Source organism: Hypomesus nipponensis, chromosome 10 (genome assembly GCF_054491055.1).
Source record: "Hypomesus nipponensis isolate SF chromosome 10, ASM5449105v1, whole genome shotgun sequence".
Classification (NCBI taxonomy): domain Eukaryota; kingdom Metazoa; phylum Chordata; class Actinopteri; order Osmeriformes; family Osmeridae; genus Hypomesus; species Hypomesus nipponensis.
In genome coordinates this window covers 5,870,734-5,891,828 of record NC_140370.1, presented here as the reverse complement: position 1 = coordinate 5,891,828, position 21,095 = coordinate 5,870,734, and the positions used below count along the sequence as shown (strand labels likewise).

Genomic DNA, 21,095 nt, shown 5'->3' with positions numbered 1-21,095 from the left:
TGGTATCCATACTCTTGTATTATTATTACATAAAACTAGGTGAATCCGAAAGTCCAGTAGGCCTACACATTTCTGAACAGTCTTCCATGCTGTATCTTTGTGTATCTGCGCAATCGTTTTACTGCATTGTCATTGGACGGAACAGGAACACGTAACAACTGCCAGCAGGTTGGTGGTGATTTGACCGTACCCGGAATCAGATTGAGCCGTTATACACTGTCAACATGTCCTGGCGAGAAGCTAGGAAATAGAGGCGCTCATAGATAAAGTTAAACATTTACACGATAACAAAACTAGGTTTATCATACAGCGGCAGACTGAACATTTTTCACATCAACGGCGAGAATGTTTGTCCCAGCTGGAGGATGATGAAGAAGAGACTGTGGCGAGTGGTGTCAGTGTGCTTCATTGTAGCTGCACTGTTTTGGTGAGTTTACCTGCGAATTATTATTTTAGTGTGGCTAGATTGCTGGTCTAGCCAACTTGCTATCAGCGAGAAGTGTCACATACCAAGCAAGATTCCACAACTTGGCGCATTGTTTTGGAAGACATGCAAAACATTGTCAAACGTGACTTACACTTACGTAGCTAGCTACTACTGCAACAATAATAATAATGGTTATGTACAGGTACAGTAGTTGGCTGCACTTGGCTGTCTTTCAGCTTTTAGATTACACTCATTGTTCTCTACTGTACTGTGCGCCAAACACTTGTATAGCTAATTCGATTAGCGTAGGTAGCTAGGAGCTAGTGAATTTCAACCCTATGGTGCCTGTCTGACAGTAGTACTTATCCCAATGGCACTGGGAGAAAACATGATCTCCCATGACAACTAACGTAGGGTAACAGATTTGACGTCTTCTCTTTCCTCTGCTCTGGCACAGGATTAGCCTACATTTGATCCTATGACACGCACCATGTCACTCAAGCTGGTCGACCGGAGTTCTGTAAACCTGTTAGCTAGTTAGCTACTAGCTACAGTTGTTGGTCAAGAGCGGGATGTGACTATGGTAAAGTGAGTGCATCTGGTGCGGTACGTTCATGACATTATAGTTTTAGGAGATTGAGAGCAGAGAGCTCAAGTGGGTCATTGGGTCATTGCTGCTGTTTGACCCCAAACACATGATGTTATTGGATTAAACTGAGAAATGGGTGGGATGTTAACCTGACCTACTTTTAGTTGACATATTTTACAGTTCAAGATGAATAAAGTAAGAAATGTACCCCATATAACTTAATGTTTACTGTTGTAAAGGCCTTGTCTCACTGTTATTTAGCAAATTTTATAGAGGTCTAGTCGATTTCCAAGGATTGAACTTTGACACACCGCTAGTTTGGACAGCCACATGAATGAGTCAGAAATGAGCTGGAGGACAGCGTGATGTGTAAGGTATCTTTCGATCTTTGCACAGTCAGAAAATGTAAATTTCCTGTGGCTGCAGGGCATGCCCGCTCCCTGATATGCAGGTTTAGTACGTTAGAGGTGGAGCACCATTGTATGAGCGACAGACACACCTCCTGGATTTAAAATGAGACTTGATGGAGTGGAGCCCAGCTCTGTAAATGACTCAGACTGCTTTCCAGCGAGTCACATGGGGCATTTGTCCTACATTTGTGTCAGATTGTCAACCACCACACAGCCAGACACATCTTAGTGTTGAATCATGGATTTGCTACTAATTTAGAAGACCTAAACTTGACTATATTCCTTTGATATATATTATTCATAAATGCTTTAAAACCGCTAGCACTCCTGTGGGAATCTGTAGTGATGGATTTCAATTCAAAGGGAAACTGTTAGCAGTCAAGGCTTGGTCTCTAATCAATTGTTACCCTTAAATCACCTAGCTTTGTGTCATGTGACTCATGCCTGTGAACGTAGACGATTTACTTTACAAAGCTTAAAGTCCATTCAGATTTGTTACAAGGTCAGGTTGGAGATGCATTTTTAAACATCTTAACACAGAGACTTTTGTACCCATTGGAATGTGACACTGTTGTGAGTCAGTAACTTTTGAAAGCTATTGTTAAAGTCATTAGTGTTCCTTTTTGTAGTTGTACCTGGAGTGGGACAGCTGTGACAATGACAATTTCCCAGACTCTGTCACCAGATGGTGTGTGGTTACTACGTTCCCTTGCTGTCACATGGCATTGTTTTTTGACTTTGACCTCTCCCTCACTGGGACTGATAAGATACCACGTGTGGGCCGCTGCATCTTGGACATCTGGTTTCTCTCTCATGACGTCAGCCTGGACACTAGGCGGCTACCTCTGTTTGTGTACAGAGTGACTCACCGTTAGTACACAGGATTGTTGTCCTACCTTGCTATTGAAAACACCTCTTAAAACCCGTGAAAGTGTTGACGGTACGAGGCTTGACAATCGTTGGGTTATTTGAAATGAAGACTTGAACAAACATGTCTGCTGTTCCACCCACATGGTCCTCTCCCATGTGCCACAGGCCCTACAGTGGGTATGCTGTCTGCACAGAGCCGCCCCCAGGGGCCCCCAACACGCCTGCTCAGGAAACCAGCACAAATAAAGACCCAGGGAAGAGCTTACATCATCTCCAGGTACTGCAGAACACAACCTGTTACTTCCTGGTCTCACACTGGGCACGCTCCTTGCAAAGTCAAACCATACAGATGATGTTGTCAGTGGTTCCGTTTTCATAACGAGCTTCAAAAGTACTGTACCGCGCTACTAATTGTACTGTGTGTGTGTGGCCCAGGTTGAGTTGGCCTTGGTGCCACATATCCAGTCCCTGTCTGAAGACAACCTGCTGACAGAGGAAGAGCCTGAAGACGAAGAAGATGAAGACGAGAAGATGGAATTGGCCTTTATAGAGGACCGGAAACAGGTAGAGGAACGGGTAAGTGCCGGTTTCGACCAAACCGTCATTGCAGGAACATTCTGGTCTTTGTGTTTAGTATCAGACCAGACAGTCAGGGTTACCTATCAGAGGTAACCCGTGTCTTGGTTTGATCCTTGATATTTCTTTCTACATCTCTTTCATGTCAGGCCTGGGAGTTGCAGGAGCCGGTGACTGAGCCCCAGCCCGAGCCTGAGCCTGTTATAGAGCAGCTGATTCTGGAAGCTTCCAACGCCCAGGACCAGGAACCCTCTCCCACCTCTGACCTCCCCCCTCCCCCCTCTGTTCCTGTGTCTGAGGAGCCTTCCACCCCCCCTTCAGCACAGGACTCCTCCTCCTCTGATATGTAAGCATGCCAAGATACTCCACCTGTCCCCCTGCCAGCTTGCTCGGATGCATGGCTCATTGTCATTACACTCATCGCTCTTCTCCTGGGAAGATGCAAAATAACAACCAAAACATTGGGTTGGGTTTTTCATGAGTGGCTCACTTCGTTTAAGTGTCGCGAATGACGTCTCTCTCTCTCTGTCTCTCTCTGTCTCTCTCTGTCTCTCTCTGTCTCTCTCTGTCTCTCTCTGTCTCTCTGTCTCTCTCTGTCTCTCTCTGTCTCTCTCTGTCTCTCTCTGTCTCTCTGTCTCTCTGTCTCTCTCTGTCTGTCTCTCTCTGTCTCTCTCTGTCTCTCTCTGTCTGTCTCTCTGTCTCTCTCTGTCTGTCTCTCTCTCTCTCTGTCTCTCTCTGTCTCTCTGTCTCTCTCTGTCTCTCTGTCTCTCTCTGTCTCTCTCTCTCTCTCTCTGTCTCTCTCTGTCTCTCTCTGTCTCTCTGTCTCTCTCTGTCTCTCTCTGTCTCTCTGTCTCTCTCTGTCTCTCTGTCTCTCTCTGTGTCCCTCTCCTCCTCTCCAGCGTGTCCGGTGATGTTGTGGATGATGTGCCTTTACTCGAACACAGCGATGCCGGCTCGGCTGACTGTGACCTCTCCAGGTGAGGACAGCTTCTCCTGTTCTTTCTCTCACCTCAATACAGGGTGCCCTGATTATTCTCATCATCTATTTGTATTATATATATGTTCTTACCTTGTTTTGACCATTTTAACTGTATCACTTTGAGATTTCTGTTAAAATGTAAAGTGCGTTACAAATACATGCCCTAATCTATGCCCTAATTAGTCGATCCAGATGTAAATATCTTGTGACAGTTGGTCGTACTTCTTCTGGCCTCTCCTCCTGTAGTGTTCCAGTGGTCTTGGAGAACACGTCCAATGTCCACGGTGGTGGGACCAAGAGCCACGTGGAGCCTGCACTGGTCCAGAGCAGCCAGGACTCTTCAGCTCTGGGAAGCAACACATCCCATTTGCTGGAAGAACAGGTACTGGATCTCCCTCCTCGTCTGTGTGGACATGTGTGGTGTGACAAAGAATGGCCATTTTATTCTGCTGACTTTGTATGTACGATATATATATATATTAACTTTGATTATTTTTCATTTGCATTATGATATGCTCTGTAGCACTTTGAGATTGCTTTAATATACAAAGCACAATACAAATCAAATGTTTTATGATTATAATTATTATATATTCATGCAGACGTGTTATGCGGGTGTGTCATCGTGTCCTAACGGGAACTTGTGTTGATAGGGCTTGAGCTCTCACGTTCCCACGGAGACGGATCCCAGCGTGGCCCCCAAGGACCCCGAGGACATCCCAACATTTGACGAGTGGAAAAGGAAGATGATGGAGGTGGAGAAGGAGAAGAGTAAGAGCCGGTGGCCCTGGCCCGTTCTTTTGAATATCCCCAGTAACGTCCCCTGTTCATGAGCGCTCTCTCTCTTCTTCGTCCTTTCTTTTCCCCCGGCCAACACCTCCACTCATCTTCACAGTCCAGGCCACTCACACCTCCTCCAGTGGGGCCTCCCGTGCTTTGAAGAAGATTCAGAAGAACTTCAACAACTATGCCTCGGTGGAGTGTGGGGCCAAGATCCTAGGGGCTAACCCAGAGGCTAAGGTATAAACACTGTCTTCCAACGTGGAAGCTCCCTGCTCGGTCCGTTGTGGACCTTCCTGTCTGTTGTCTTGGCCAGAGCTGTGTCAGTAGATTCTTACCGGTTGATTCTGTTGTCCCAGAGCACCTGTGCTATATTGATGGAGAACATGGACTTGTACATGCTGAACCCCTGTAGCAACAAGATCTGGTGAGTGTTCCTAAGGTGTGTGTGTGTGTGTGTCTTTACATCTGTGTGTGTTGGTGTTCTGATCCGTCTCCGTTCCGCCCCCACAGGTTTGTCATTGAGCTCTGCGAGCCTATCCAGGTGAAGCGTTTGGACATCGCTAACTTTGAGCTCTTCTCCTCCACGCCCAAAGACTTCCTGGTCTCAATCAGTGACAGGTTTGGAACCCCAATAGGTCTCGAAGGGTGACACTGCGCTATTGTCCACAAAACCTGGAAGAAGGGTTCTTCTGTCTAGTGGACAGCTCAGTGAAGCGTGTCTGCCGAACAATGTTCCCTCAGGTACCCCACCAACAAATGGCTGAAGCTGGGGACCTTTCACGGTCGGGACGAGCGCACGCTCCAGAGCTTTCCGTTGGACGAGCACCTGTATGCTAAATACGTAAAGGTGTGTACCGGAGAGCCTCAGACTTACTCTGGTCCCACTGCAGTCCATCTGTTCTCTACTGCATTCCTACTCTACCAATGAAGACTAGAGTCCTCCTCTATCCAGTCCTGTTTGGGTCTCATACTCCCTGTGTGTCGTTGATCATGTTTCCATGAATGTTTTCTGATTCTTAAATGAGCTCACCCAGGAGAGGGGGGGGGGGGGAAGCAAATGACAAACGTTTGAAACCGTTCTTCTGCTCGTCATCATGGTTACCAAGACAATGACAGCAGTCTTAAGAAGGGACTTACCTGCATGCACTTATTTCTCCCCTTCTATTAATTCTGTTCTCTTCTGTTTCTCCTGCTTCAGATGTTCACCAAGTACATAAAGGTTAGCCCCTTTCTGTCTTAGAGGTCTGTGGAGGAGAGGGTGGAGGATGAGGCTTTGGTGGTGCTAACTACAGGAGAGGCTTGCTAACATGTCCGTCGCAGATAGCGCATTAACCATGGAAAACAAAACAAGCAAAGGATCATCATTTACCAGAAATCCATTGCAAGCTTTGTTCAATTATTGGAGTGTGCGGATCAAAAGCTTTAAAGCGAGCCTTCCATCTCATACATGTGATCTCGCTAAACCGCAATACAATCATCCTTTTAGGAATACTAACCATGTGAATTTCACCCGTCAAACCAGTTAAGAAAGGACAGCTTACCAGGCCAGATTTGAGCTTTTTTGTGCGGGTGTGCCTTGACCTGATGGCTGGTGTGGAGTGGGTCCATATTGGAACCCAGCGCCCGCAGGACGTGACCCGCAGGACGTGACCCGTGTCTGTGTGTTTCAGGTGGAGCTGCTGTCCCACTTTGGCTCGGAGCACTTCTGTCCTCTCAGTCTCATAAGGTCAGTCCTGAACGCCAGGACCCCCTCCGGGGGGGAATAGAGCTAGCCGCACCGCACCCCAGAGCGTCTGCTGTGTATCCTCTGTGTCGCTGCTGTACATAAGCGTTTGTGTGCCAAGTCAGATCATTTATAATCATCGATGCCAAAAGCTTGCGGACATGCATCTGCAGCTGTTTTGTCATTCTTTAAAGTTGATGTGGGGGGGGGGGGGGGGGGGTCGGGCGGCATATAAACCCTGCTCTGTGCTTAATGCCCCCCTCCCCCGTTAAACAGTTGGTGAAGCTGTTTGGCCCTGATGCAGACTGTAACATGCAGACACCAGTGCTGTTGAACTTGGCACTCTCGCTCCAGCGCATAAATAAACCATCTGGTGATGGGGGGCAGCCCCGGAGTTTGCAGAACATTTTGTCTTCAAAACGTACGACCACGCCCCGCAGCCTATGTATGTTTCTTATAAAAACGTTATACAAAAAGAAAAAAAAAGAAAAGTCTGTGGAACACAGTGTACTGCTACGTCTGCCAACCACTAGGGTCCAAAGGAAGGTCGTCGTATAGAACTGTAGAACACATTGGTTTTTAATGATAAATGGTGCACAGCCGTGCATGCTGAGTTGGACTTAAGTCTAGACCCCTTCATTTAACAGCGTGTTCAGCATACCTGGTATAGCATTACTTACTAGTGACTGTTCATGTTGAAGCCTGTGCTCCTTACTGTTCCGTGGCTCTGTATGCCTCCTGGTGGCCAAACATGGTACTGAGAGGAAAACGTGTTGGCCCGTCTGTGTTTCAGGGTGTTTGGAACCAGCATGGTGGAGGAGTACGAGGAGACAGCGGAACCCTCTGAGAGACCAGATGACCAAGACGACTACTTCGGTGACGACCTCCAACTCTCCTAACTGATTCTCAAGTGACCAAGGATAGCTTTTGCTTTCAATACACGTTGGATCATTGTTGTCCTAATGCGCTCTACAGATTACCCACCTGGCTATGTACCCCAAGAAGCCAAGTCATCCAACAACCTGATTGGGTCAGCCACGGGTGAGTCACATAGATGAGTCCGTCCCACAAAGTGTGCCTGAAAGGCCGTGTGCTGAGTGGACTGTTCTGGAGAGACCTGGTTGTCATGGGGTTCTCTCGTGTTCTCAGACGTCCTCCTGAACATGGTGAACAACATCGCGGACGTTCTCGGGGCAGGCGCCACATTGGACGGTAGGGCCCAACGTCCTGCTCCCTCATTCGCCACTGAGACATGCAATGTCTTCAAACGGAAGTGAAGATGTTTAGTGTTTTGATGAGACTTTTAGAGCTGTTTTCTCTTTAAGTTTAGGCGGGACTCTCTCTCTCTTTTTCCACCCAGGCAACTTTACAGGCCAGACTGTCAACGTGACGGACTCATCCATCTCATCCCAGTTGGACCCTGAGGTCATCCTCACCCCTGTGTAAGTAACAACCCTCTGTCAAACAGTACAGTCATCCTCTCTTTTTGTTACAAAGCCCAATCTCTCTCATTCATTCTCATTTTCATTCGCTCTTGCTCTCTCTCTCACTCTCTCTCTCTCTCTCTCTCTAGGCCAAATGTCAAAGAGCTGGACCAACGTGTTATCCAGGTGGACCCCGAGGCCCCCGTCCCAGAATCCCCTGCTCTAGACCCCCTCATTCCTGCGGACCCCCCCACAGAGCCCCCCCAGCTCGAGCCGCCCCCTGAGGGGGACATGGTCGTCACTTGGATGAAGGAAGAGGAGGCTGACCCGCCCCAGCCCACCATCACCCTGCTGGACAGGGAGGACGAGGAGGAGGAGGAGAGGACTAGAGAGAGGGAGAGGGCGAAGCAGGAGAGTCAGCACTACTGTGGGCTATCCTCCTCCTGCTCCTCCTCTCTCCAGGGGTACCTCCACCAACGGTGTTTGGCTCTTTCGGCCCCACGGAGGAACCCCGGCGAGACAGATAGGACTCCAGAGCCCCCCTCCCACACCTACACTCCTGCCTGGCTGCTGCCCCTCACCCCCCCTGTCTCTGACACTCCCCAGCAGCCACCCTCCCGGGAGCCGCAGCCTGGAGAGCCTCCGCTGGAGCAGGGCGATGGGGGAGCAGGCTCCACGGAGGCTCCACAGCCCCCAGCGGAGCAGGGAGAGGCCAGGCCTGAGCCGGCTCAGCTTGAGCCCAGCCTGACCTCCAGCCTGGCCGGGACCAGCTGCTCAGACACCCCCGCCTCCAAGCCCACCCTGGTTTTGGAGATGCCCCCAACCTCCACCCTTGATTTGCAGGGCCTCCAAGAGAGGGGCCAGGAGGGGCAGGTTGAGGGCAGACCCACCCCCACCATGAGCACCTCCAGCAGCAGGGCCCCAGAGGACCAGACCTGGGGACCTCCCACAGAGGAGAGGCCCGTCCCGGAGGGGGCTGACCTCCAGGAGCCAGAAGCTTCTCCACACCCCCTCGACGGAGCCGATCCCTCCCCTCCGCCCCTCCCTGCCGTCCCCTCCCCGGCAGAGCCTCCCGCCCCCCCATCAGAGCTGGAGAGCCCGCCCGAGGATTCCCTTTCCGACTCTGACCTCACAGCCTCCCCACACACCCACACCGCCCCCCCAGAAACCAAGGGCGAGGACCCGGTGGACGACATCCTCCTAGCCTCACCCCACGGAAGCGGGCAACCACCTCGCCCGTCCCCCTCGTCCCACACGCCCTCCCACTCTGAGTTCTACGCCGAGCAGCACGACGTGGCGGAGAAGACGGGCAGCCAGGTGCACGGCTCCGGCCAGAAGGAGTCGGTCTTCATGAGGCTGAACAACCGCATCAAGGCCCTGGAGATGAACATGTCCCTGAGCGGACGCTACCTGGAGCAGCTCAGCCAGAGGTGGGGCACCACACGCACTCAACGCCACAGACGCCCCGCCCAGAAACCCACGTCCACGTATTCGTTTAGCATTCGCTTCATCCAAAGCTCCATACTATCTGCGTTTTTTTTTTTTTTTTGCCCCTACCATGACCAAATACTTTTGGTGAAATAAGTTCTGCGTGGGGAGGGAATCAGACAGTGAGAGTGTCTGTGGTGCTTTGTTGAAGGTACCGTAAGCAGATGGAGGAGATGCAGAGAGCTTTCAACATGACCGTCATCAAGCTCCAGAACACGTCCAGGATAGCAGAGGAACAGGTGAGCAAGAACAACGATGGGATACCAAGCGGTCACTTTCACTCCAGTGTGCCACAGCGGGTATAGAGGAGGTCTCTATGCACAGTACAGGTCCTGCACTGTATGAACAGGAGAAGCCAGTGTTTTGACTTGTTTCTGAGTGGCTTAGCAAGGTTGTCTCCTGGGTCCCTGTAGGACCAGCGTCAGACAGAGTCCATCCAGACCCTGCAGGGACAGCTGGAGAACATCACCCGGCTGGTCCTCAACCTGTCTGTCAGTGTCCTCCAGCTGCAGAGCGAGGTCAGCACCTTCCGATAGAAATGAGCTCAAATGCTAGATTGGTGTCACGACGCGCGTTTTTGTTATCGCTCTGGTCGAACGCTCTCTCTGGTCCCTCCGGACGATGTTTTGACCACCTCTCGCAAACCCCTCCATATGCAGTCGGTGATTCTGTTCTGCGCGTGTGCTTCAGGTGTCCGACAGGCAGAGCTATCTCCTGCTGTGTCTGGTCCTGTGTCTGCTGCTGGGCCTGCTGCTGTGCTCTCACCACTGCCGGATATCCAGCCTGCCCCACTCCCCCACCACCGACCCAGAGCCCCCCAGCTACAGCAGCCCAGACAGGTATTCTCCCCCTACAAAACTCACCCCCCAGTAGTTTCACTGTATTTCTGGAGGAAGTTAACCTCAACAACGCTGTCTTCTCCTTCTCCCAGGTCTTTCTCCTCGCGGGACGACACAAGCTTGAAGAGACGGGCTTCGTACCCTCTCCTGCTCTCTGATTCGTGCCAGTTGGCCTCCACCAAAGGCAAGTTACACTCAGCTGTGTCTGGGCTTCACTGTCTGTGTATTGATTCCAGCCACTAAGATGATGACCGAGCATTTGCTGCTTTGTTGCTCTCAGGTCCAGAATCCCTGCACATGATGGAACCACAGACTTTTGTACCTGCTAATAAAAAGGTATGGAGCAACTGCATAGAAGTGGTTGTGACTTGGAAGGATTTCTGGGCAATCAAGCCTGCCACCCAGTGTACTTTCAATGTTTTAAATAATCTTTTTTTTTATTTTTTTTTATTCTTTTATAATTTCCACCTCCAGAAGAAACGAGGTAAAGTCAAACCCAGCGAGAAGGCGGAGACTCTAAAGCCGTTGACTGTCGTCATTTCTCCACCCGTGGCCAACGGCGCCGCTATATGCAACGGGGCCCCGAGGGGTGCAAACCTCAGTCGGCCTCTCGTCCTAGACTCCCCGTCCGAGGGCAGCTCCGAAGGCTCCTCCCACTCGGACGAGCCGTCCTTCTGCGGCATCGCCACCTGCACGCGCCTCTGCGACGACCTGCCCCCGCCCAAGAACAGGGCGGAGAGGCGGGCGTTCAAGCACCGGCGCTCCAAGCCCGGGTGTGTGGTGGTGGACCTGTTGCAGGCTCCTCGGATGGACACCAGAGACACCACCCCCACCCTGCAGGACCTCACGAGGGGCAACAAGGAGCTACGCTCAGGGACGTTTGGTTTCACAGCACTGTGAGGCCCTGTTGAACTCGATAAGGGCTCCCCTGCCTCCATGTCCTCCCTAAAACAGACTTTTGTCATCCCCCACTGCCCTTTGAGGGGGACAGATACGCCTGTATGCAAACAGGACGATTAAAGCTTGGACCTTGATACGACAATCCCCTGAGTGTGTAATGTTCTTTAAGACTTTTTCAAGCTTTTATATTTGTTTTGCTTTGAACAAAGAAAATATTTTCCACCCTTCCATGACATGTCCTTTTATTTTGTCTTTAAAATCAGATTTGGCAGCATTATTCAGAGTTAAAGCTAAATTGTATGACTAGATTAATCATAACTGGATGGTTGACTTGAGTCAGCCTTTGCTAAGTAATGGATACATTTTGGTGGGTAGTCAAATGGGCATGATACAGTAAGATGCACTTTTCTCTGAAGTTTTTAGAACCTATTAGTTGACAGTATTTTTTCTTGTAGCCGAAGCATAGTGTTCATAATTTGTCAAAGTAACGTTACAATATAAGAACATGTATGCTAGAAATCGCGTAAAAAGTTCTGTAGTTGGGTACAAAAAATGAGCTACTACCACCAGAGCGCGCACTATCGTAACTAAATGTGGGGCGTGACGCTGTGCCTGTACAAGTTTCAATGAGCGACGCGCTCGTACACTTACAGCAAACAGAATTTTAACATTCCGCTTTCACTTGAACAGCGGATGGGCACACCCAAACAGATTCAGGAGAAACGTTTAGATTGGGATGCGAAGAGTCTTTCGTTCCAAGCGTGTTGAACGGGAGGTCGGGACAATGTTATAACCCTAACCCTAGGGGCACAGAGAACGCAACAGGTTGCAGCCATGGCAATAAAAGGTAAGAGAATTATCACTGCATAATAAAGGCATTTAAAAAAACTTTTGCTAAAAGAATGATCTACTCATATTTGTGTTTTAGATTGTTATTTGTCATTTGAGTTATTCGCAGTACAAAAAAAAGGTTTGACGTCCGTGAACTTAAATCAAGGATAACGGGGTCACGTTCCCTACATTTGTGGACTATATCCCTGTCCCAGGTTTTACAATAACGGTGTTATGTGGGGCATTAGCCACTGAGAGCTATATGAAAAGTAAGGCGGTTATCACTAAGGAAACTCTCCAAAGAGGATGTAGCAGCTCACATTGTTGTTGAGTGAGATCATCTATGAGCTCTAGAATAAACCTCTTCCCTCACTGTATACACACCGTCAGGAGACATTCCCAAGAAACCGTGTTTAGATAGGATCCTAGCTGGCCAAACTGTGGCTCTTCACTCAAGCTGCTAATGTAGTGTTGTTCAGTGGCGCATGGAGGTATCATGCACTTTAACCATTTTACGGCTGTTGGTTCAAGATTAATAGATAATTTGTCAGCATGTCTACTGAATGTTTGCCTTGGTGTAAACAAGAGTATGCTAACCTGTTATCCTATCTCCCATATATTAAGATATCTTGGGCAACTCCAACCTTTAAACTATTGAAATTAGGAAATCCAAACATGGTACTCAATAATCTGTCTTGATTCAGCCGTCTGTCACCCATGGTTGCACAATGCTGTCTCTCAATGCTACTTGAGTATCTACACTTTAAATCTTCTCAAAGTGAAACAAAACAGCTTTATGGTAATATCGTAGCCTTAATACATCTTCTGCAGTGTTTGATTCAGAGGAAATTGTAAGAATGTTCTTTGACTGAACCGCCCACTGATAAACATCAGTTTTCAGGCTCTTCCATGATGCAAATGGCCCAGTGGTCCAACTGCTATAAACTAAAATTCCATTCCACACAACTGTCAGTAGAATCTAGGAAAATGCTCAGAGCACAAAAATCTTTGCCCTGGACAATCCTACTAAGTAAACACATTGTGCTTTTGCTTTAAATAACTTCAGTAAATAAATTGAATTTGGGCATTTAGCTACATGGCTAAAAGTCCTTACTGATGTGCCCAAAGAAGCAAATCAACGGACAAATAATATGCCCTTTAACAGAGCATGTCATGATGGAAACACAGCCATGTTCTTAGTACATTGTGACTACCAGTGACTCACAAGCCCCTCTCACTACTTCCAACTCATTCAATCATCACACATTATGTTGTACTCCACTATTAGTCATAAGTGTTCGTAAAAATAAAAAAAACGACTGTTTGATGCAGACATTGAAATGTCGAGCTGCTAGTCCCAGCTGCTTGTGACCACATCAGGCACTATGTTCAGCTGATGGGCCTGGTGGTGAATTAGCTGTGTAGTTGGGGAGTTAGCACATTCCTGCCCCGCTGCAGAGGAGCTTTCCAGCCCTATTGTGGAGGGTGAGGAAGTGTGATGTCAGAGCCACACACTGACAGAGCCCTCTTCCTGACTCCCAAAAATGTATGGTTTGATGCCAGTTTGAGAATACTTTTTTTTGTCTATCAAACTATCTGTGAATTATCTTGGTATTCACGCTCCTCTATGTGTCACCATGATACCATAGTGTGTTTGTATTGTATACTTGTAAACTATAACTCAAGCTTTCCAGTTTAAGTTCCAGGCAAATCATAACCTTGCAAGTCATCCATTTTTCTTATTTCTGCTCTGATACTGTACTTCACAGACGTGTGAAAGTGCATTCATACGATGACTCTCCTGTATTTACTTAATGCATCATCAATCCCTTGTTGAGATGTAAACTGGACTCCTGATCCCAAGCCCTTTGCATCACCATGCCAACACCTGCCTTAGGTCAAACAACCAGGAGTCTTTAGCAACGTTGCTAGGTGCCAGGGCCTGTATACACCTCTGTGGGACTGATGGTAGATCCCTCCAGGGAGAGAGGGAGAGAAGACAGAGAAAAAGATAGAAGGAAATTGACATAGTAGAACGTTGTTCTGTGATTTAATATTACTTGACTTAATCCCCCAGTCTGATTTATTTGTGTCTTGTGATGTTTGTTTCAGGATTTTTCTGCCAATGGAGTCTCTTGTTATTATGCATTTGGCCTATAAGAGACCAACTTGTGGAGGGATGTGCATGCCCTGGAGCAACCGTTCTGGCCCAGTTTCCACCAGAGTTGCCCACTGAGTCTTGCTGTCTGAACTACTCTGGCTCCTCTTTCAACCATGTGCTTTGGCCCACACTCAGCAATGGAACCAATCTACAGATGCTGGATCTGTCCCACTGTAACATCAGCCGTATTGAGGTGGGCACTAGCTGGGCTGCATCACCTCTGATGGTGGTCTACCTGAGACATAACAGACTAACCACGCTGCCAGGAGACTTCCTGGCCACTCAGCCCAGTCTCAGGGTGCTGGATCTGGGCATGAACCTTTTATGGGAGTTGCCTGAAGGCTTCTTCCAGGGCTCTGAGGAGCTCCAGGATCTGGATCTACAGGGGAACCGTCTGCGTTCTCTCCCCACCTCTGCACTACAGCGGTCCAGTCTGCTGAAGCTGAATCTGGCTGACAACCCGTGGGACTGCTCCTGTTCGCTGGTGGAGATCCTGAAGGCTGGAGGCCAGGGGAACAGCAGCAGCCTCGTGGGTAACGTGACCTGTGCCTCTCCCAAGAGCCTGGTAGGTGAGAGTGTGTGGTCAGTCAGGGGGAGTGATGTGTGCCGTCCCCCAGGCCTAACCGCCCTCTTCATCCTCCTCCCCCTCCTCATCCTCCTGGCCCTGGTGCTCTGTTGGTGCTGCGGGAGGACGAAGAAGAGGAAGGAGACCCTCACATTTGGGTCCTCCAAGAACAAGGCCTCTCACCCAGACTGCAATGGGCACAGGCAGCATCGATCCAAACACCCAGGCAGACAGGTGGCCAAGTTGGAGGAGGGTGGCGGAAGGGAAGAAATCCTGAAAAACCAGCTACTGCTACGCCCCTCCTCCACCCTCCTTGGTAGCACCAGAGATATCTACGAGGAAGTGGAGATCAAGTTGGGCTCTGTGGACTCTCTGCCTCGAGCCCCGTCCCACTGCTCATCTTCCACCGAGGGGGGCACTGGGAGGCAGGGGGCCGGAGAAGGACTGGAGGTGGGGGGCAAGAAAGAACTGGATGCAGTGAGTGTGACGGAGGTGATGAAGGATTCCGCAGATAGGGAGAAAGCTTACTTGACCCAGTCCACAGAATACTACAGCTTAGTGCCTGGCATCGACCTGGAAGACTCAGACCATGGAGAGTATGAGAGTGTAGATCTCTCGTGACACCTAAACCAGGCGACCAGAGAGAAGTGACGTGGGGGGGAGACACTACAGTATCACAACAATCATGTATGAGGAAGTGATGTAATCCTGAGTATTTCCTGTGGGAACTGTGGGACCTTCTGTAAAGGAACAATAGCTCCACTCAATCTTCTGACATGACTTTTGAAAAGGGATTTGACAAGGGGTTTTCCCAAAAAATACAATATATTCCCCTTAATTGTACATATATTTTATAAATTTGATTTTTATTCAACATTACAGATAAACGGTTAGTATTATATTAACAAACTTATGGTCCAAAAAGTATGTATGAAAGTATGTGGTTTGTTGAGATCATAATCAACCATTTTCTGACTCTGTTAAGCCACTAAAATGTCTTTCATTGATCAATCATAGTCTTGTAAGACATTATGCGGTGCAGCAATGTTAAATAATTTGGGACATCTTGACACTTTTTGCTTGTGAGCACTGTAGATCACTATTTTGAGCTACATTTCCCTCCCACATACAGTATATTATGCCTAGATAAGCAGGACTGAAACTTTCCATTTCATTCCAGTTGGACCTGTTACAGATGCTTTTTTCCAAACCTAATTACCCTTACCTCCCTTTCCATTTAAATACTAAAGAGAACAATTAAACATTGAGTTAAACCAGAAACTAAGCCTGTATATATCTAGCATGTGCAATGTTTATGATGCTTGAGATAAAGCAACTTTTAAAACGAGCAGATAGAAATGCCAAAAACATGCTTATGCCTTGTCTTGTCATGTTATCTGAGCAGGTTTCCTGATTTATGTCTTCAGATAGCATCTCCTCACTGAGCCATGTCAACTTTGTGAAGATGGACATAAAGGTCCTTCCCCCTTCACCATGGTGCATTCAGCTTGGTGCAGGCCCCCACTGTTACGCCACTACTTTTACTCCAAACTCTCTGGTTACAAAGAAGTTTTAGATTACAGACTATTATATTTACAATGTGTTACACATACTTTGAATGCATTCTTTTAGCCTTTGAAAGCTGATTTAACCCCATACACATTGAGAGAGAGAGGGTGGGGAACTTCCTGGAGTTTATAAATGAACTGAAGTGTATTGTCCAGATCAAGTTTCAGTGTAAACGCTCATGTTTTCCATGAAGGTGTCAACTTGACTTCAGCAATTGACATATTCATAATATGAAACTATTCCAGATATGTATGTGCATTAGCTACTAAGATAGATCATAGTGAGGAAAAATGTTTACTACAAAGTTCTTTCACTGTAATAACAACTGCAGCCATAAGAAATGTCACAATGTCACTTAATCTTTCAGCAGGTCACCACTCGCACTGATTTAATACATGTATGTGCATAGAAATAATTTATACAACATATATATGTGTTATCTGATCAATTTACTAGTGCTCTGTCTACTGTTGTTCCAAGATAAATAAATGTGTTTACATTTCTTTCCTTCATTTTATTACTAACCAACTTTTAACCTTTTTACATTACCTGAACCCTTCCTTTGGCCTCAACCTACTCTGTCCCCACAGTGACCCAGACCTTCTCTAGCCACCTGAAAGCCCACTTCAATATCTGTGGTACCAAGCTCTGATTTCACTCAGTGTGGGAGGTTGTAATTAAAGCATTGGGTTACTCAGGCAATCACCCTGGAACTGTCCTCTCTGTCCAGTTCTCAGAGGTCCTAGCCCCAGCAGCAGCTCCTCTCACCCTCGGCAGGAAATAACAGAGCAAAAAACACGGTCTCCATGGATGCAAATCTTTGCCTGTATTGGAGTAGTGGAGGTCAAATTAAGTCATTTTAGGAAAATAGAAATTGATCTAATTTAGTTTGATGGGCGGTATTTTTTTTATTTTATCTATTGTGTCTATTTCTGATGAGTATGAACTGGACAAAACAAGATTTATTTTCATTACCAGACAAGAATTTCTATAATTTATTATATATTTGGCGAAAATATCTGTGAAAACATTTAAAGACCAGCATTTCCTTCACAAAAGAGCATTGTTTAACAGACAGGAAGTTAGCTGGGGACACCTTAAACCAACAAACCTTAGGTCTGGGTCTGGTGGCTGTGGTATGCTCAAGAGCAGGGCTTTGTAAACACCAATAAACTGGAATGACCTTCAAGAGGTCATGGAGCTCTATCTCACATTCTTGTATAGCCTGCTTCTCCAAATCAATTTCAAATTGTCCTGGGATATAAATAGTTCTAATTTTATGGGTTTGGATTTTTCCTCAGCTATTGGCATTGGCTGGGTCCTACTACAAGGTCCACAAGAAACTACATGAGCATCACCCAGTGTCAGTAATAGGGATTGCACCTCATAAAACCATTTAAAAAAACAGCTTCAGATGAACTGGTTATTGAGTCTAACTCTGCAGAACATAACATAACCACAGGGTTGAAAATAATATTGGATCCTGGGAGATCTAGACATTTCCAAAGTTTCAGAATAACACATTTTCTTATGGAAATCCACAACAGTGGGGCCCCACAAAACCTTTCCTCTTTTCTCCATGCTGGCAACGCCCCTGCATGCCTCTATGCTTTTCAAAAGAATGCAGTTAGGTACTCTGTTTTCTGCATCTCTAAATCAAATGGGACTTCCCACACCAGTTGAGTCATTGTGAATGTAGGGCAGGACATAGTCCTCTGAGAGAAGAGAGGAGTTGATGTGGAAGACCATCTTGTTCCTCTAGAGGGATAGACGAGCCCATAAATATGCTGCCAGGAAGAGTAAACAGGAGACGAGGATAAAAGTCCCTGGAAGAAGAGGCTGATTTACTGTCCCTTTTGGCTGATAAACATTCTCATGTGAAAAACAAATACATGAGCTAAGCAGGTCGAAGAGATGAGCATCACAATGTACAGTAACAGTAATGTACAGTATTTTTGTCTCCTGCCATCCCCACAGAGAGAAATATACAGAGGTTTAGGTGTCCATATACAGGTGTCCATATACAGAGGTCTAGGTGTCCCAGACTTATGCATAGAACCACTGACAAATTATCTAAACAGTCAAATCAATCTCTATAAACTGTTTATCTTTTATCGCACTGGTCAGTGATTGATTTAAAGAATGTACTTCCCTATTTTTTTGTTGCATGTGAAGCACACACGCATGCTGAAAGCACAGGTATTCATAACCAATGATCTCTGGTCTTTCACACAATCCTGGGCTGCAGGTTAAAGTAGGATTCCACCAATAAATCCTAAGCATGATGGATTTTGACAGTCCAATACGAAGGGTTAAAATACGACGTGAGAAGTATTTTTTAACTCACAACTGTGAAACTGGACACAAGCTGGTGAAGCCACTTAAAAGGTAAGGATGAGGTTTTACTATGGTTTGTTTCATGTGAAAAAAGACATTTAGAAAACGCGAGAACAGTCACTGTATATTTATTTCTCTGACAGGCAGTGTCTGGTTTTGTCGTGCCATACTTCAAACCAACCATGACGGTTTCCTACACCCTTGAAGTTGCCAACGCTAAGTTTGCTGGCTTCACCAAGCTGCTCTTTAGGTGGAAGGGGAGCATTTACAAGTTGTTGTTTAAGGAATTCCTTGTCTTTTGTGTGATGTACACCTTCTTCAGTATATTTTACAGGTATATTGGTTAAACTGTAAATGAACTTTAAATGAGCTGTCATACAGTGTACCCAGTTTATTTGTGATTCATCTAGGATGTTATCAAGTTATAATATTGTTACAGGTTTTTGCTGTCACCAAAGCAACAGGAGTTGTTTGAACTCATAGCCATTTACTGTGATCAGTATGCCAACCTTATACCTATGTCTTTCGTCTTAGGTAAGTCTTGCACCTTTACATTTTCACATTGTGTGTTATTATTCAGCCTCTGTCAGCCATACTTTCTACAGGATTCTACGTCACTTTGGCCTTCAACCGTTGGTGGGGTCAGTACACGAGCTTCCCACTGCCTGACAACTTGATGATGGTGGTGTCTGGAAACGTCCACGGGGCAGATGAAAGGGGACTTTTGCTGCGACGAACACTCATGAGATACGCCAACCTTTCCTCAGTTCTGATATTGCGTTCCATAAGCACTCGAGTGCGTAGGCGTTTCCCATCATTGGAACATGTTGTGGATGCCGGTAAAGAAAACTCAAATAATGAGTGAAATTGCAACACCAAAAAGACAAGGACCAGTGCCATGACTTGAGGGTGTTACTCTGTTTGGATTTTGATCGCATCACGTTCTCTCCTTTTATCAGGGTTCATGACATATCAAGAGCACCAAAAGATCGAGGGTTTGTACTCAGACTTCAACAAGTATTGGATGCCGCTCACATGGTTCACAAATCTAGCCTCCATAGCAAGAGAGGAGGGTCGTGTGAGGGATGACATTGCTTTGAGGCTACTCATGGATGTGAGTCATTTTATTTCAAAGCATACTAAATATTTATATTGACGAGCCAATGCCAAAGAAGTAAAGAAAGGCCAACTCAAAGGAGAACCCCAACTTAGTTGCCATTGCCAGTTCCACCACCCTAAGTTTATGACTCCTCCACCAATGTGATTCCAGTGTGTAAATTCTGTATCCCTGTGTGTATAGGAGCTCAACAACTACAGGGCAAAGTGCAGCCTGCTGTTCCACTATGACTGGATAAGCATCCCTCTGGTCTACACTCAGGTAAGGTTAGTAATGTATCAGTGAAATTCATGAATTTGAATGTTTAATAACTTGTGCTGGGGATCTATCCATGCAGGTAGTCACTCTTGCCGTTTACTCTTACTTTGGCTTCTGCCTGATTGGGCGGCAATTTTTGAATCCAGAGAAGGACTACAAAGGCCATAAACTGGATTTGTACGTTCCAGTTTTCACTCTGCTCCAGTTCTTCTTCTATGCTGGCTGGCTCAAGGTGAGATAAAGACTTGTCATTGTTAAGAATGGCACCGTAAAAAACAAACAAAAAAAAAACATGGTTCCATGTTATGATGTTCCTTTTTTCTGTAGGTGGGAGAGCTTATTATCAACCCATTTGGAGAAGATGATGACGACTTTGAGACCAACCAACTTATAGACCGAAATATTCAGGTATACCCTACATTATAATTTAGCTGGTGTCCATTCCAGTCATTACTTCAGGGTTGTGTTCCGGAGTATGAACAACCTAATTTCTCTCAACTGGTCATAGGTGTCCATGCTGGCTGTGGATGACATGCACCAGAACCTGCCTCCTACTGAGAAGGACAAGTTCTGGAAAGAGAGATACTTTTCCATCCCTTACACCACATCTACAGCAGCTGAGACCCTCAAACCTGTTTTCAAGGGCTCCACATATGACATGAGGTAAGGACCTGTGATGGAGGACACAGTTGTGATCCGTAAACCCAGACACCACTACAGTGTTTCAGAGGCATGCCCACAACATTATTGTGTTTGTAATTGGTTGTTTGTCATCTACAGGATGAGTGATGAGGACCAATCAGTGGATTCCCTTGTTTTAGGCCAACATTTTAGAGGGTCAGTTGGTGATGTCTGTGGGACCAATACCAAATGGAGCCAGAGTGTGCATTTAGTCCCGCTCCACAGGGGAAGCCTGTCCTCAGATGAGCACACCATTGGGGATGAGTGTAATAGAAAGGAAGTCAGCAAACTTGTTGAGGGAGACAAACCCACCAATCAGAAAAATGTACAAGGAGTGGGGAGAGTTAAAGTAGTAGTGGATCAACCCTGCTATTGAAAAAAGTTTGCTATGTCACAATGTCTTCTCTTTTTTTGACCACTTTAAGCATTTGAATGTTCTTTATTCTGTATTAAAACTGGTTTATTAACCGTTGGACTGTTTTATCCTCCTTGCAGAATAATGTAGAATCACTGAGAGTAAATGTAAAAAAAGTATCCAGGAATGTCTTATATATATATATATATATAT

At 46.7% G+C, this 21,095-nt stretch overlaps 3 protein-coding genes across 6 annotated transcripts; all 3 read left to right on the top strand.

Annotated features, from left to right (window-relative positions):
• The first annotated feature begins 184 nt into the window (after positions 1-184).
• LOC146271019 (SUN domain-containing ossification factor) lies at positions 185-11,150 on the top strand. Of its 4 annotated transcripts, none has more exons than XM_084707285.1 (24): positions 185-427; positions 2,462-2,573; positions 2,732-2,872; positions 3,022-3,218; positions 3,772-3,849; positions 4,098-4,233; positions 4,505-4,622; positions 4,747-4,871; positions 4,991-5,058; positions 5,145-5,252; positions 5,376-5,481; positions 5,833-5,853; positions 6,305-6,360; positions 7,151-7,233; positions 7,333-7,398; positions 7,507-7,569; positions 7,718-7,799; positions 7,931-9,211; positions 9,421-9,508; positions 9,683-9,787; positions 9,960-10,108; positions 10,201-10,292; positions 10,389-10,444; positions 10,586-11,150. In XM_084707285.1, exons 1-24 carry the CDS (start codon positions 366-368, stop codon positions 11,006-11,008), a joined length of 3,816 nt encoding a protein of 1,271 aa, XP_084563411.1. In that variant the 5' UTR covers positions 185-365; the 3' UTR covers positions 11,009-11,150. The 4 variants fall into 4 exon arrangements, with proteins under 4 accessions (XP_084563411.1, XP_084563410.1, XP_084563412.1 ...); XM_084707284.1 differs by having other exon boundaries at positions 186-427; positions 10,583-11,150; XM_084707286.1 differs by lacking the exon at positions 5,833-5,853 and having other exon boundaries at positions 186-427; positions 10,583-11,150.
• Positions 11,151-11,361: 211 nt separating this feature from the next.
• On the top strand, positions 11,362-16,798 carry LOC146271018 (uncharacterized). Its single transcript, XM_084707288.1, has 2 exons — positions 11,362-11,855; positions 13,952-16,798. Exons 1-2 carry the CDS (start codon positions 11,843-11,845, stop codon positions 15,184-15,186), a joined length of 1,248 nt encoding a protein of 415 aa, XP_084563414.1. The 5' UTR covers positions 11,362-11,842; the 3' UTR covers positions 15,187-16,798.
• Positions 16,799-18,653: 1,855 nt separating this feature from the next.
• On the top strand, positions 18,654-21,032 carry best4 (bestrophin 4). The gene is made up of 10 exons (XM_084707560.1): positions 18,654-18,805; positions 18,911-19,005; positions 19,077-19,310; positions 19,431-19,585; positions 19,772-19,849; positions 19,926-20,078; positions 20,174-20,254; positions 20,355-20,509; positions 20,627-20,683; positions 21,023-21,032. Exons 1-10 carry the CDS (start codon positions 18,654-18,656, stop codon positions 21,030-21,032), a joined length of 1,170 nt encoding a protein of 389 aa, XP_084563686.1.
• Positions 21,033-21,095: the final 63 nt, after the last annotated feature.

Coding starts and splice junctions, on each gene's coding strand:
- LOC146271019 (XM_084707284.1), top strand. CDS start 366: ATGATGAAGAAGAGACTGTGGCGAGTGGTGTCAGTGTGCTTCATTGTA. Junction 4,234..4,504: donor CCCATTTGCTGGAAGAACAG/GTACTGGATCTC, acceptor TTGTGTTGATAG/GGCTTGAGCTCTCACGTTCC. Junction 4,623..4,746: donor GGAGGTGGAGAAGGAGAAGA/GTAAGAGCCGGT, acceptor TCATCTTCACAG/TCCAGGCCACTCACACCTCC.
- best4 (XM_084707560.1), top strand. CDS start 18,654: ATGACGGTTTCCTACACCCTTGAAGTTGCCAACGCTAAGTTTGCTGGC. Junction 19,006..19,076: donor ACCTATGTCTTTCGTCTTAG/GTAAGTCTTGCA, acceptor TACTTTCTACAG/GATTCTACGTCACTTTGGCC. Junction 20,510..20,626: donor GGCTCCACATATGACATGAG/GTAAGGACCTGT, acceptor TGTCATCTACAG/GATGAGTGATGAGGACCAAT.